At 36.1% G+C, this 16,067-nt stretch overlaps 1 protein-coding gene across 12 annotated transcripts in view; it reads right to left on the bottom strand.

Annotated features, from left to right (window-relative positions):
* Positions 1 to 1,826: 1,826 nt before the first annotated feature.
* Positions 1,827 to 16,067, bottom strand: part of LOC135577041 (transcription factor RFX3-like) — a 181,976-nt gene continuing 167,735 nt past the window's right edge. For 8 of the 12 annotated variants that reach the window (XM_065044674.1, XM_065044676.1, XM_065044679.1 and 5 more), the window contains 3 exons: positions 15,490 to 15,643; positions 9,561 to 9,603; positions 1,827 to 8,744 (listed from right to left, as the gene is read on the bottom strand). In XM_065044674.1, coding sequence (XP_064900746.1) covers positions 8,503 to 8,744; positions 9,561 to 9,603; positions 15,490 to 15,643 — 439 coding nt within the window. In that variant the 3' untranslated portion in view covers positions 1,827 to 8,502. Of the gene's footprint in view, positions 8,745 to 8,862; positions 9,298 to 9,560; positions 9,604 to 15,489; positions 15,644 to 16,067 lie in introns of those variants that run through there. The other 4 variants (XM_065044678.1, XM_065044675.1, XM_065044677.1 and 1 more) reach the window with 3 other exon arrangements.

Genomic DNA, 16,067 nt, shown 5'->3' on the forward strand with positions numbered 1-16,067 from the left:
CAGCTGAAAAGAAAGAACAGCTTGGGAATATCTTTTTAAACACTACTCCAGTGAGATCTGTGAAAGTATGTCTGACTATACACTAAACTTTGGTAGCTCCAGATTTTGGATGCATAGTATTTCCTTGAGAAAACAGTTCTGCTTATAAAATTGTTCATAATAAACTGCTGACAGCACCACTTTATAGTCAATATGTATGTTTGTTTGTTTGTTTTCTTTTTAAAAATGCTGTTAGGTTAATCCAGTTATTGGGGAAGAATACATACAATACTATTTAGTAAAATCTGGACTAAGATCAGGAATTACAGTATCAACACAGCAACTCTATTTGGCATACCATTAACAGTGCCAGAAATGGATAAAGGTTTGACTGTCTTGGTTCCTTTGTGGAATAGTAATTGGCTTTGTATTTGTGATGGCTTTTGGCACATTTTAGATTGTTGTTGGCTATATGACTTTTTATACATTAGAAGTGATTACTTGAGGCGAGGAAAATTAAATACATTTAAAATAACTTGATATAGAATTTAACTTACCTGATAATATCAACATTGTGCAGAAAAATCACCTTGCGGAAGTAATACAAATGGTAGTTTGATGTGTAACCCATCTTATTGTGCTGTCTTCTTACAATACCTTGCATTTCCCTGAATTTCCACCATTTCTACAATATTGTATGCTATGGGATCTATATTACAGCACTGCGGGGAGGCTGAACTAAACTTCCATTTCCTATTTAAATGATTAAGCTATTTTAATTAATATTAACAATAACAGAGGCTGAATTCTGAATATTTTTTCTGGTAACACTGTTGCTGAAAAAGAATCTAATAATATGACCAAATACTGTCAGTCAGGATGAAAGATGTCTTTTACAACTCCTGCTCTACCAGATGTGTGCTGGAACTAAACCCACTCAGTCTCAACCAAAGCACCAGCTAGGACAGGAAGTCTCAGTCTTCAAACCAAATAGGAGGATTTCGTAAACATAAATCTGGCTTGTCATCAGGGTATAAAGCTTTATAGTCTTGTCTGGTAGGATTCATTCCTGGAGCCAGTATTACATTTGTAATAAGTTTTTGGACTTTAGTTGAAATAAAATGTATGAGATAGGCAACTGTGGATTATAATGCTTATAAATTGAACTTCCCAAACAAAATAAATTCAGGCTCTAGGAGGTAGCTTTCCTATCTTTTTTCTAAGTTTTATATGAAATACCTGGTTTGATTCTGGTATTCCAAAGCTCACTCTAATGTTCTAGCATTCTGTTACTTGGTGGGTCTCCCACAATTAAAATAGCATTCTACATTTTTAGATGCAAAACACACTGTCTGGAACACACATTAGAGATCCATGAGAAAAATGGCTTGATACAATAGGGACTTTATTCTTTGTTTTCAGATTAAGTATGCTAAAATAAGTTAATTATGCAAATATTTTCACAATTCTACTAAAGCAAAACTTTAGTGGTAGACTTTATGGTCATACATTAACAGCAATGAAGTTCAGATGCCAAAGTCTACTTGCTCCTAACAACCCTATTCTAGCTCAATAAATTTAGAATGGAAAATTGTTATTGATATTGATATTTAAATTAACATATTATGCAGTTATTGAAAGCATGAACAGCTATTTAATCAAGTGGACACCTCAAATAATAATCTGAGAAATGCTCAGTGTTAGTGTTTTACTCCTAATACTGCTACATAAAAATTAACTGTCTTATTAAAAAGGCAGGAGTTGAAATAATTTTTCTTTCAAAATCAATAGCATTGCAATCTAAAATATTTAATGATATAAACCTCAAAACAATTAAATGTCAAATGTTTGTAACAGGAAAACAAATTTATTTATTTCAGAAGACAATACACAATTTTGCTTTGAAAAACACAAGAAAACTAGCCTGAGTTCATGTCTGAAATATTCAGAAAAATCCTACTGTCTTTAGTATGTTCCAGTCATTTTTTTTAAACAACACACTAAAAGTTAATATATATTTTTATAATTATAAAAGTTTCCTAGATATTGTACAGTACACAATACAAATTGCCCACAAACTATTATTTAGCTCCTTCCAATTTTGAGAGGACATGAAATCCTAAAAGATTTAGCATTTCTCACAAAAAAATCACATCAGGAAATACATATTTACAAAATAAAGTACATTATACATGAGAACTATCAAATTATTCTGTAAAGATGTTTCTTTAAATAATTAAAAAGTATGTTCAACTAATTCAAAAACTGCAAAACAACATTATGTCACATGTACAGTCTACAAAAAAGTTGCTTTCTTAATTTACATAATGTATGCAGTAAATAGTAAAACACAATTTCTCCTAGTGTTATTACATTGCTGTGCTTGTGGGACTGGATAATGTAATCTGCCACTTACTAAGTGAAATTTAAATGACGGTGCTTTAAAAAAATACAGTAGAAAATAAATGGAACCAAGTTTCCAAGAAGGTAAGAAAGCCCTGAGTGATGATAGAATTATTGATTGGCAAGCTCTAGAATCAACCTAATTACAGTTTACTACCTGAGGCAAAATTTCCCAAGTGTTTGAAAGGCACTCAAAGTTTATTCAATAGCCTCATTGGTTACTTCTGTAAATCCAAATTTTCAGTGAAGATGCAAAACTTGCTTTGGTACAAAATTATATGTTTCTGACATTTTAAATTGGCTTATTGGGTTACTTTATTATGATATTTAATGTTTAAATACAAAACAGGTACTTTAACAATGTATTTGGGAACCCTTTAGTATTCCTTGTGTAAAAAAAACAACAAAGCAAACCAAACAAAAAACCAAACAAAAAAACCCCCACAAAAACAACAAAAAACAACAACAACAACAAAAAAAACAAACCAAGCCAACAAAAACCACAAAAAACCCACAAACAAACAAAAACTCTTGTTGAAATCAGTGAGTCAAAAGATACTAGATTAGGTCCCTGGTAAGCACCAATCAAGGTGAGGTCGTCCCTCCACAGTTTATTATTCTAGAGTAAAGTTCACCCAGTGCTGAAAATTCTTGCAAGACATTTGTAGTGAAATCAAGGAAGCACTTAAGAATGTAAGAGCATTTCCCTGATTCTGATTTGAGTGAGGGTCATTTTGATGCTAATAGTCTTGTTATGAAATTTCTTCTCTACAATGAATTTCAGCCTTAATGATCAATTTACAATAATAATTTTTACCAAGTGTTTAATTACTCAGGGCTTCCAATCCCAACATTTGAATTGCTGGGTTTCTTTTTCAAAAGAAAAATTCAGAATAAACCTAGAGAGTTTAAATGATCAAACTAAGGCATATTTTCTTAAAAAAAAAAAACCCTAGACAGTCACTTTGTAAGTGGCTTTTACTTTTTCTTAACTACAATGGGTAAATTAAACTCAGGTCTGCTGGCATATAAAATCACTAGCAGCAATGTTCAAGGCATGCAAACTGGGAAGCATTTACAACAAATTATTAATAAAATGTTAATTTAAAACCCTTTGAGTATTGCATTTTAATTATGCATGGATTTGCATTAACTGACTAAAGATCTTTACAACTTATTTGCACTATTCTATTGATGTAATTCTACTAAATAATGTAATGAGACTTTTTTTTTCACTCAGATCTGAATAAATACATCTACACCATTGTTGCTGATTGCTACTGCAAGGAACCAGTAGAAAAGCTCAATAATGTGGTATTTCTATCTATAATTTTCAACAACTCACTACTCACTTCTGAATTTTTTCCCTTGTTCTGGTGAGTACTACTTGTAAGAGCAACACAGCAGAAGGCAGGTGCAATTTCTAGGTTTTTTTTTTCTTTCTAAATACTAACATTTAATAAGAGTCATCCAAACTGTATCCCTGAAGAGGAAGCTGAATCTAGCACCTCTGCCTTTCCATTAGTTCATATCAGAGTGACTGAATGTTAAAAGTAATAGGTCCTTTTTGTCTGTTTATCAGAGTGTAGAAAAATTGATTGCAAACATACCAAGGGTTCTGTAAAATTAATTCTCTTGTTAACTAAGCAGTTTTGGGGTTATTTTTGAAGATTTTCATTTACAGTATTAGAGTATTTTAATATTACCCTAAAGAAATTTTCAAAATAGTAAGAATAGATTTTTTTCTAAATCTCCATCTTGTAAAGGCATCTTAAAGTAAACAACTTATGTCTGTAGAATCAAATATTTGATTTCTCCAGATATTTATGTAATAATGAAAACAAAATAGCAGTAGTGTTTTGCACCAGACAGCACATGTTGATGGCAGTGAATAATTTAACCTGAATCTATTGAGCTTTCTGTAACAAAATCATTTCTGTCTGGTATGCAAGTGATTAATTTAGAAATTAAAAAACGTCTGCAAGACAATCAGTTACTTAAATATATAGAATATTTTCACTAGTCTAATTAAATTACCTAAAAAGTGTATCCTTACAATGCTCAAAGGGTTAATACAAGGCATTATATTAATTTTCTAAGGCTAAAACTAGCACTTAGTATTTATACTTCTATTCCTGGCTGTTTGGTTTGCGTTTTTTGTTTGTTTGGTTTTTTTGTTTTGTTTTTTTTTTTTAATCACCAAAGTAGCAAAGATACTAGAATACCATCCGTTGACCTATTTTTAAACCACAGACATGATAGTTTTCCTGTTCTACAGACAAGCATGCAATTTTCAGAAATTTATACTGATCTCTCAAATGAATGTTTTAAATTCCGAAATCACTGTCACATGAAGTACCAAAAATACTTCCATTATTAAAAAAGTTAATTTATCACCAATTTTTTCATGACTATAAAAGGTTATTTTATTTTGTAAAACCACTATATAAATTAAGTTAGATTGCAATGTAGTTCTAACTAATATAAATGTTTTTCTAAACAATGCTGATTTCATTTGGTGAGAACCACAAATATATCAGGTCAGGTCTTGCCTGTCAAAAATATTTTGAACAGAAGCACTCTTTCAGACATTTAAAAATGCTTCAGTTTAAATTAAAATGTTTTATAGACCTATACATTCCTCAGTGACAGTACACCAGCACATTATTTTAAACATTTGTGAACTAAAGGCAGAAATGCTGTACATCATCATTTTGTAAGTAAACAATTTAAATAATATTTTCCAAAATTTTTAATGGAACATTAAAAAAAAGTGCATAAAGCATGCTACAGTACAATAATAAAACACAGAAATAGATAAAAGAGATGAGATATATGAAAATCTACCGACAACTTTTCATAAATATAAATATAAAACTTGTGAAAATTGGGCCCCATGTTTTGTAAAAGTAATTCAACAATACCCATTCCGCCACAGTGTTCACTAAGTTATTTGTGCTAATAGGGGAAGCATCTCTAAAACAATTATTTTGAATTTTGATGACAATTTCACATCAAGATCAGGTAAAATCCACAAATCATATGAGCCCTTATAATGTCTAGCCATTGGATGCTTGCTACAGCTCTTTAGGGCTCTAAAAGAGTTAAGCAGGCTTCAGAGTGGCAATTCAGCCACATGGTACACAATGCATAATTTGGACTGAGGTATCCATATTTCTGTTCTTAAATCATTAAAAACATCTATCTATTAACAAATATCAAAGGTGTGTAAATTGTTTGATATGTGTATGTTTGAAAAAAATTGCAGCAAATTTAAAAGCAAAGCACAAAAATCTCAAACCTGTAAGTATATGCAGCAGCTTACAGCAACTTAATTCTTTCAAATATTTGTTAAAGTGGGGAAAATATTATTTAAAAATTTGAGAGAATAATCAGCTGATAAGCACCAAAATACAAACTCCATTCAGTTATCTGGGGGATTGTTCCAATTTGTTTTGATAACTGCCATTAGAATCCATGATATGCATTCTATCTTTGCATGCATATATTTTGTTTTATTTTTGCACTACATGAACAGTGGCCAACTGTTCAAAAGATCAGTCAAAAGATATTCAGGTCCCACCTCTTCTTAGCAGTCTAGATTTGCATGTTACAATCATACTTTTCTCTTGGCAACAACAAATCCAAGATTCTACCAATAAAGGATAATGATAAGAAAACAAGGTTCGTCAACACAAAATTTGAAACCAGACAATACAAATCATTAGCATAGCATAGAACACCCTATGTTAAAAACAAAAAAAAAAGCTGAATATTTAATTTTAATTTACTTGATAAAATCTTAAAATAAAAGGGAGTAAATATTTATCATGGGTATTTTTTTAGGATTTTTGGTGAAGAGTGCTGATTTCTTAGGGGAAAAAACAGGATGCAGTGATATTTGGGAGAACAAAATCTATGAGGATTCAGTGCACAAGTGAATTTAGAGATAAATTAACATAAGCATAATTTGATCTTTTTGCCGAGACAAAAAATATCTACTGACATCAGTAGGAATTGTGCCTACATAGAATGGAGCAGAATGGATTGGCCTCCACATAATAAATAATTTTGTGCTCCAAATAATGTTAAGACATCTTAGCTGATCTGTAACTGTTCTTGGAGCATATGAAAGCTCTAGCAACAAATTTCTTAGCTAAAAATACGCTGTTCATTTCACATGCTGTTTACCCATTTGTTATATATGATTCTAAAAAAATATCAATCCACGTTTACACTAAATAAAACAAGAGACTCTAAATTTTTTATACAGTCCTTTCTATAAAATTGATTTTTTATTCTCTGCTTCACTTTTTTTATTTTATTTATTTATTTTCACTATTTTAGCTTAGCAAATCCATGTGTCTGTTTTAAAAATAATGAAAATGCTTAAAATAATAAAAAATCAGAGATGTTTTATGTCAATTAATATGGACTGTATAAATTATCACTATAAGATATAATCATGAAAATATAGCATCAGGCTGACACTGTACCACATATACAAATTGAAAATATGTGCTGCATTATGTACCTGCTCATTTATTTAGTCTGACTTTTTAAATGAAAATCTGACAAGGGTTTAAAAGTATATAACCATGCTTATGACTAGGGTTCATTTATTTTGTTAACGTTTGAAGTTGGTATTAAAGCTAGTTTTACTTTCCAAGTTCCAAAGTAAATTTTATTTGTAGTAAAGTGAAATTTAGCTAGAAACAAAAAAAATAGTTTTATTTTCAATTTTAAGTGGGTTATTAATATCACTTAATAATAAAACCCCCTTTTATTTCTTTGAAGCCTATATAACCTGTCCTTAATACTTAGGAAATTTGAAAGTGACAGGCATACGTTGTTGAATAAATTTTAAGAGTTACTAAGAATAACAAAAAATACTAAATCTTAGCTTCAGTTCTGTTTAAGGCACCAGGTAATAGCCGAGGTACAATGATCCCTGATGTACATTCTTAAATGGCAATGGTCCATCTAGCCACCTATTCAAATTCAATGCAAATGGGAATAAGTACAAGTGAGGTGTGCCAGTTATCCTACCTTATTAACGTTTTGTAAAAACTTAAATTCACTTTAGTAATCAGGAAATATATTTTGAAAATAAAATTATGCAGGTTGCTACATCCCTTACATTCTATAAATTATCATTTATGAAAGCAGCAGATTGAACTAGTAGTAGGAAAAGACCTGGAATAGAAGAAAGTAATCCAAAGCAAATGTTTTCCTGTATGTCCAGTTCAGTATAAGTAACTTAAAAAAAACCCCAAGTCACTTTTTTTCTGGTTCAGTTTCTATCAACTATAGTACTACTCAACAGCCAAAAGCATCTGTGCAGTGGTCTCAAATATAGAATCAGTAGTCTCCAAAGCCAGAGGAACTGGCATGCAAATAAAATCTGGAGCTGTTGATTTTAAAGGAAGCTTGTATTATTTACATGGTGATCAGATAATTAGGTATGCCTACACATTATCACATTGTTAGAATTCTTTCACTAATTCTGCATTTGTAAAGGCAGCAAAAACATTTATTCCTTACAGAAAGAAAACAGTAGATCTTCCCAATCCTCCAACATTATGACAAAAATACCCCCCGAATGCTCACACTTTCATCAAAATAGTGTCTTCTAGTTCTGTTCATTGAAAAGCACCTTTTATAACAAATTTGATGTATCTGCTGTCAAATGAGTATGCCTCCAGTATAAGTCAAAGAAAGCATTTCTTTTAATATTTCACAGAAGTGCGTCTAATTAAAAACCTATATATATGAAATCATTATGACAAATAATTAACATTATAATATTTTTAAACTGTGAAATAAGTTATTTTAATTTTAAGAGGACAAAAGCATGAACATTAAAAGCTTGGCAAAAATCTTCCTTGTCACTTGAAACTAGGAAAACTCATAGAGTAACCAATGTAAAATGATTTTGCTAACAAATTATTTTAGACATCTGGCAAAATGCATACACCCATTTCATTTCACAACTCCAATAAAATGTGATGTTCGGCACAGGAAAAATTTGATAATTCACTTTTCAAACCTGTTCTTCCCCCCTCCCCACATTAAGTCCAGCATCAACAGGGCAAATGTAGTTGGGAGGGCACTTCAGTATTAGACCGCAGTATATGTATTTCCAGTAGCACTGCATTGTCTGATAGTCTGAGTATTTGTAACAATGTGCTCATTATGAAGCGGGTTCAGAAGGCTCTGTTCTACTCCACTCTCAAGCACTGGCTGCTGCATGCAGCCCACCTGAAATGCCTGGTTTAGTTCTGTTTTCTCCTTTTTGGCTTGTGGCTCTCCATTTTCATCCAGTTCTTCTTCTATTTCACTTTCAACTTCGCTGCCCTCATCTGCACAAAACAAACAAACAAACAAACAAAAAACCCCAAAACAACAGAAAAAAAAAAACACACACACACACAAAAAAACCCCATCACCCAAGAAAAAATAGCACAAAGGGCAAATATCTAAATACAAGGGCCTTTATTTTGCAAATGACATTAAATATGAAAACCTGATAAAATAGAAACTGGAAGCTCAATATTTTATTGGGAAAAGTCAACAAATATTACAGATAGAGTCATCAACTCTCTCTGATGTTATCTCATTTTACTGATGAGGAAACTGAACTGAAGAGAGGTTGACTTACTCCAAATCATACAACCGGTGTAAGAATGGAGAACAAACCTTCTATTTACAAAGAGGACATAAACTCATTTCTTACTACAACCTTCAGTAGCAATTAGCAAGTTATTTGGCAAATGCTTGGACCCAATTTCACCATCTTCACTTATCAAACCCATCTTTCACTACAAATGCAGGTATATGTACATGCTCATCATATCTTCCTTTTTCCAACTGTCCATCCCCTTCAACTCTGTCACCAGGATATACAGTTAAATTCTGGGTGAAATTTTGAAAATTCCTTGTTTAAATAATAAACATTTTAAAAAAGATTTTCCTATTAAGAACCTAGAGTATTCTAGTCATTACTATATACTATAAGGTATAGCATATTATACACATATAATAATAATATACACATAATTTATGATACAGCTTTAGATTCTGCTTTACTATATTTTAAAAAAATAAGGACTTGTTTTGCTCCAAGAGACACATTAATTCTGTACAAAATTATACATTTTAGAGATTTGACTGCTTACCTTTATCCATGTTTCCAGGGGATATGGCATTTAAATCACCAAACTGCAAAATAAACAACAAAAAGTGTGGACACAGACCTACACAAACATGACCTTAGATTATCTATGATGAAGCCAGTACTATGCTCTAATGGCTTGTAACTAGTATGAAAGTGCATGCGACTGCAGTCACATCCGTAGTACACCAGCTTTTTTTAGGGTGACTTATGTTAAGGCCTTTGCCGCTTTGAGTGAGATATTACTGATGTAGAATGCTGGAAAAAATTATTGGTGTCCATTTTTAAACTGCAATATTTCAACCAAAAGCTCTTTTAAAAGTTCCCCTGAGAAGGTGTGTCACTAAAGGCAGTTATAGTGTAGCAAAACTATATGTAAGGTAAATAAATGGCAGCACTGAAAATAGGGTTTATGATTATTACAGTGCATTCTGCTAACTAGTTTACTTATACAAAAAACAAAGTGAAAACTTGCTCACAAGTAAAAAATACAACCTTCCTTCCTCCCTTTCCTTGTTTGAGTCCTCTACCCTTCTCTTAAATGAGAAGCAGCAGAGAATAATTTGATGAGTGAATATCAAATGAAAGGACTTAGATATTTAGATAAATATATTTCTAACCATACCTGATTCAGTCCTTTTCAGAAATAACAGAAAGATAAAACTTCAGTGAACACTAAACCAGCATAAGCAGCAGCAGCCCTATCCTTCCAGGTTCCCTCACACATACTCCCTCCTCACCTCCCATACCCATTCTTTCACCTTCAGTGTTCAGACGGTCATGCAAAGAACCATGTCAAAACTGACCCAAGAAAAAAACCCACAATTTTAATGTTTTTTTTTTTCCACAGATCCAGTTAACCACAGCACTGCCTGAGTACTTGTGCCAGCATCAATGTCCAACACTAAGGGGATGGGAGAGGAGGAGACAGAGAGGTTTTCTCAGCTGCAAAGCCAGTTTATACTGGCTTCAAGTGTTTGCCAAACTAGCCTTAGTCTTTCCCATTTTATTTCAACCACAGTCAGTAAAGGCAGAGAAACACAAGAAGCCATGCATTTAATGAATATTTACAAGATCTTCCCTGTTCCCCTCTCACCTCTAAAAGCTTTAGATTACATATTTTCTCTTTAAGATCATATCCATCTTAAGTTTACCAAAACATTATAGGAAGTCTCACAGTACACCAAAAACATTACATTTAACATATAACATGTCTGTCAAGAAAACAAGAGCATAGCAATACTACACTTTTGCAATACTTTTCTATAAATGTAATGGCAGAGTTTAATCAAATATCATAAGCAGGAGGAGTTAGAAACCTGTGTTAGGGCAGGAGATTATGACCTAGTGGCAATTATGGAGGCATGGTGGGACAGTACACATGACTGGCATGTGGTCATGGATGGCTATGTCCTTTTCAGGAAAGACAGGCCAGCCAGGCGTGGCGGTGGAGTTGCTCTTTACGTGAGAGAGCAACTACAATGTATTGAGTATTGTCCAGGCACGGATGAGGAGCGAGTTGAGAGTCTGTGGGTGAAAGTTAAGGGGCAGGCTGGTAAGGGTGATACTATTGTGGGTGTCTATTACAGACCACCAGATCAGGGTGAGGAAGTTGATGAGGCCTTCTACAGACAGCTGAGAGCAGCCTCGCAATCACAGGCCCTGGTTGTGGTGGGGGATTTTAACTTCCCCGATGTTTGTTGGAAGGACTACTCGGCCGGCCAGCCGCAGTCTAGGAGGTTCCTCCAGTGCCTTGATGATAACTTTCTGATGCAAAGGGTGGAGGAGCCGACTAGAAGAGGTGCACTGCTGGACCTCATCCTCACTAACAAGGAGGGTCTGGTTGAAGCAGTAAAGGTTGAGGGCTGCCTTGGTTGCAGCAACCATGAGATGGTGGAGTTCAGGATCTCATGTGGTAGGAGCAGTATAGCAAGCAGAATTGCAACCCTGGATTTCAGCAAGGCAAACTTTGGCCTTTTCAGGCAATTGCTAAGGGGAATCCCATGGGCAAGGCTGCTTGAAGGTAAAGGGGTCCAAGATAGTTGGTTAGCATTCAGGGACTGCTTCTACCGGGCACAAGATCACAGCATCCCGACACGTAGGAAGTCAAGGAAGGGAGCCAGGAGACCTGTGTGGTTAAACGGGGAGCTGCTGGGTAAGCTCAAGTGGAAGAGAAGAGTTTATAGATCATGCAAGGAGGGACTGGCCACTTGGGGAGAATATAAGGCTGTTCTCAGAGGGTAGAGGGAGGCAACTAGAAAAGCTAAGGCCTCCTTAGAATTAAACCTGGCGAGAGGGGTCAAGGACAACAGAAAGAGCTTTTTCAAATATGTGGCAGATAAAACTAACACTAGAGGCAATGTAGGCCCACTGATAAATGAGGTGGGTGCCCTGGTGACAGAAGACACAGAGAAGGCAGAGTTACTGAACGCCGCCTTTGTCTACTCTGCTGGAAGCTGTCCTGAGGAGCCCCGTACCCCTGAGGCCCCAGAGGAAGTTGGGACAATGGAGGAGTTTGCCTCAGTTGATGAGGACTGAGTTAGGGAGCAGTTAGGCAATCTGGACATCCGTAAATCCATGGGTCCGGATGGGATGCACCCGCAGGTGCTGAGGGAGCTGGCTGAGATCATTGCTGGGCCACTTTCCATCATCTTTGCCAAGTTTTGGAAAATGGGAGAGGTGCCTGAGGAATAGAGGAAAGTAAATGTCACCCCAGTCTTCAAAAAGGGCAAGAAGGAGGACCCAGGTAACTATAGACTGGTCAGCCTCACCTCCATCCCCGGGAAAGTGATGGAACGACTTCTTCTTGGTGCCATCTCAAGGCATATCAGGGATAAGAGGGTCATTAGGGGCAGTCAACATGGCTTCACCAAGGGGAAGTTGTGCTTGACCAACCACATTGACTTTTATGAGGACATAACAAGATGGATGGATGATGGCAGAGCGGTGGACGTGGTCTACCTTGACTTGAGTATGGCATTTGACACAGTCTTCCACAGCATCCTCACAGCTAAGTTGAGGGAGTGCGGTCTGGATGAGCGGGTAGTGAGGTGGACTGCGAACTGGCTGAAGGGAAGAAGCCAGAGAGTCGTGGTCAATGGGGTGGAATCCAGTTGGAGGCCTGTATCTAGTGCAGTGCCTCAAGGGTCAGTACTGGGGCCAGTATTATTCAATATATTCATCAGTGATTTGGATGAGGGACTAGAGTGTACTATCAGCAAGTTTGCTGATGACACCAAGCTGGGAGGAGTGGCTGACATGCCAGAAGGCTGTGCTGCCATCCAGAGACCTGGACAGGCTGGAGAGTTGGGCAGGGAAAAATTTAATGAAATATAACAAGGGCAAATGTAGAGTATTGCATCTGGGCAGGAACAACCCCAGGTTCCAGTAAAAATTGGGGAATAATCCATTAGAGAGCAGTGTAGGAGAAAGGGACCTGGGGGTCCTGGTGGACAGCAGAATGACCATGAGCCAGCACTGGGCCCTTGTGGCCAGGAAGGCCAATGGCATCCTGGGGTGGATTACAAGGGGGGTGGTCAGTAGAGCGAGAGAGGTCCTCCTTCCCCTCTACTCTGCCCTGGTGAGACCACATCTGGAATATTGTGTCCAGTTCTGGGCCCCTCAGTTCCAGAAGGACAGGGAACTGCTGGAGAGAGTCCAGCGCAGGGCAACGAAGATGATCAAGGGAGTGGAGCATCTCCCTTATGAGGAAAGGCTGAGGGAGCTGGGTCTCTTTAGCTTGGAGAAGAGGAGACTGAGGGGTGACCTCACTAATGTTTACAGATATATAAAGGGTGAGTGTCACGAGGATGGAGCCAGGCTCTTCTCAGTGACATCCAATGGTAGGACAAGGGGTAATGGGTTCAAACTGGAACACAAGAGGTTCCACTTAAACTTGAGAAGAAACTTCTTCTCAGTAAGGGTGACAGAACACTGAAACAGGCTGCCCAGGGAGGTCGTGGAGTCCCCTACTCTGGAGACATTCAAAACCCGCCTGGACGCCTTCCTGTGTAACCTCATCTAGGTGTTCCTGCTCCGGCAGGGGGATTGAACTAGATGATCTTTCGAGGTCCCTTCCAATCCCTAACGTTCTGTGATTCTGTGATCTAATCAGAAACAGTAATTTATTTTTTCTAAAACATCAATCAAACTACTAATTAAGCCAAGACTTCCCATCTGTATGAAAAAGTACATATTTTTATAATATTTAATTATACTATTTAATATATCCTGAGGGAAGACTTATATATCAAGTCACGCAAGGTGACTTGCAACTTATTAGTAAGATAAAACATATGATGATTCTCAAATATAAAAGCATTAACCTTCATTCTGGTGAACCATCTGTCTTATGTCCATATCCATCCATTTTTTAGCTTTTGAAAAGAACAATTCCTTTACGATAACTCCTAAGTTTATGTGAATTCTTAAGCAACTCACACAAAATTAATGGTTAGGTGAGTTACTTAAAAAAGATGTCTGAGATAAACTTCAGTTTGCAAATACCATGGACACACATAAGACACAGTGGTTCTGAACTGAGATTTTTGCTCTGTTTATTTTGAACGAAACATATTGAAATACAGGCATGAAAATATGCCATGTCCCAATCCTGCAAGTACTTCTGTGCTACTTTCATTTCATGCATGTTGTCGTCATTTAGTCCTGGTTAAAATCCAAGTACTCATCCAGTTATTCGCCTACTTCCCCACCCCCTGTCCAGAGGAATGGGGGAGAAAATAGGAAGAACTAGAGTGAGAAAGCTCATGGATGATGATAAAGATTGGGAAATCACTTACCAGTTACTGTCATGGGCAAAACAGACTTGACTTGGGGAATTTTATTTATTGCCAATTAAAATAAATATTTAATTACTGATTCAAGCAGCAGGAAGCAAAAAATAACAAAACATTTAAACACGTAAGGAAAACATCTTCCTTTCCCCTTTCCCAGGCTCAACTTCACTCCAAGCCCCTCTCTTCCCTGTATTATTATTGCAAGTTACACTCAGTCCCTTCAACTGAGGAAATGGGTGGTGCAGGGGGGGGCTTGTGATCAGAATATAGCGTTTTTCCTCTCCCACTCCTTCCTTCTCAGACTTTTCCTCTGGTCCAGTGTGAGTTCTCCACAGGTTGCAGTTCTTTTGGGAATATCCCTCTGCTCTGGAGGTTCTCCACAAGCTGCAGGGAAGATCTGCTCCACCGTGGAGCATCTCCTACTGCTCTGACCTTGGTGTTTCCTCTGCTGTTTCTCACTCTATTCCCTCCTTCTGTGCCTGTCTGGTGTTTTCTGCCTTTTCTTAAATATGTTTTCACAGAGGCACCCAAAACTTTGCTGATTGGTTCAGTTTTGGCTCATGGCGGGTCCATTGCCAAACCAGCTAGAACCGGCTGCATCCTGCACAGGGCAGTCCCTTACCTCTTGTCACAGAGGCCACCCCTGCAGCGTCCACCCTGTAGGCGCCCCCCACCACAAAGCCTTGCCATGTACAACCAATACATGTGAACAGTACCATTGAAGTAAAACTAACTTCTGCACCTGAGCCACCCTTCTGAATTCAATGGGACTACTTATTTGTGAAAATATTAGTGTTGGAATTTTAAGTATGTGTAAACAGATCCCTGAAAGAAAGTTTCCTATTATTCTGTTCCTACCTAGTAGGTTGTTTTTTGTTTTGTTTTGTTTTTGAGCAAGCTCATTTCCAGAGAATCAGTGTTAACAGTCATGTTCTTAGTACTCTGAAAACAATCAGCCAAGGAAACATGGATTAAGGTATATAACCCAAAACTGAAGATGCCAATGTATTTGCAACTCAGTCTGCAAATTATATTACAAAATATCCCATAGCTCCATGTAAACACTAAAAAAGTTGTAGATGCATATCCAAATTGATCACTAAATTCGCCAAGCCATTGTCTTGCATATTATCTTACCTCTCCCATAACTGCGATAGGTGTCTCTCCTGTTGCCTGAGCAACACGATGCTCTACTAAGTAAAACATGTACTCATCATAAAGCAAGCGGATCAGATGAAAAGAGCCAAAGCTAGCAGCGCTGCGTAAGGTTAAATCTCGAATCACCATTGAGCTATTTAAATATGGGGAAAAAAATGATGAAATAAATATCACAATTCTTTAATAATTTATTCATATGGAATATACACTTCAAGAATAATATTTTTTAAGTAATACTATCCACAAACAGCTGATCTATGGTGTCTTCAGAAAGAAAAGTCTGAGAAAGACAATTATTTGCCTCTCCCCTTTTTCTGAAAGCATGGTTGGAGACCACATTACACAACTAGAAGTTAAATTTTCAAAACGCCAGAAAGGGGTTCATTTTAGTATATGCACAATTACCAATATGTGAGCACAAGTAAAAACTGACCTAAGTAGAAAGAAGTTCTTTGTTAAAATTTTAAATAATAAAATTGTGTCAATATTAATATTAATTGTATTATTTGTCCTTCAAAATATTGTGTCTGTTGTGCTCATCTTCCTTGTTCAAAGGT

This window comes from Columba livia, chromosome W, assembly GCF_036013475.1.
Source record: "Columba livia isolate bColLiv1 breed racing homer chromosome W, bColLiv1.pat.W.v2, whole genome shotgun sequence".
NCBI classification, from domain to species: Eukaryota; Metazoa; Chordata; class Aves; order Columbiformes; family Columbidae; genus Columba; species Columba livia.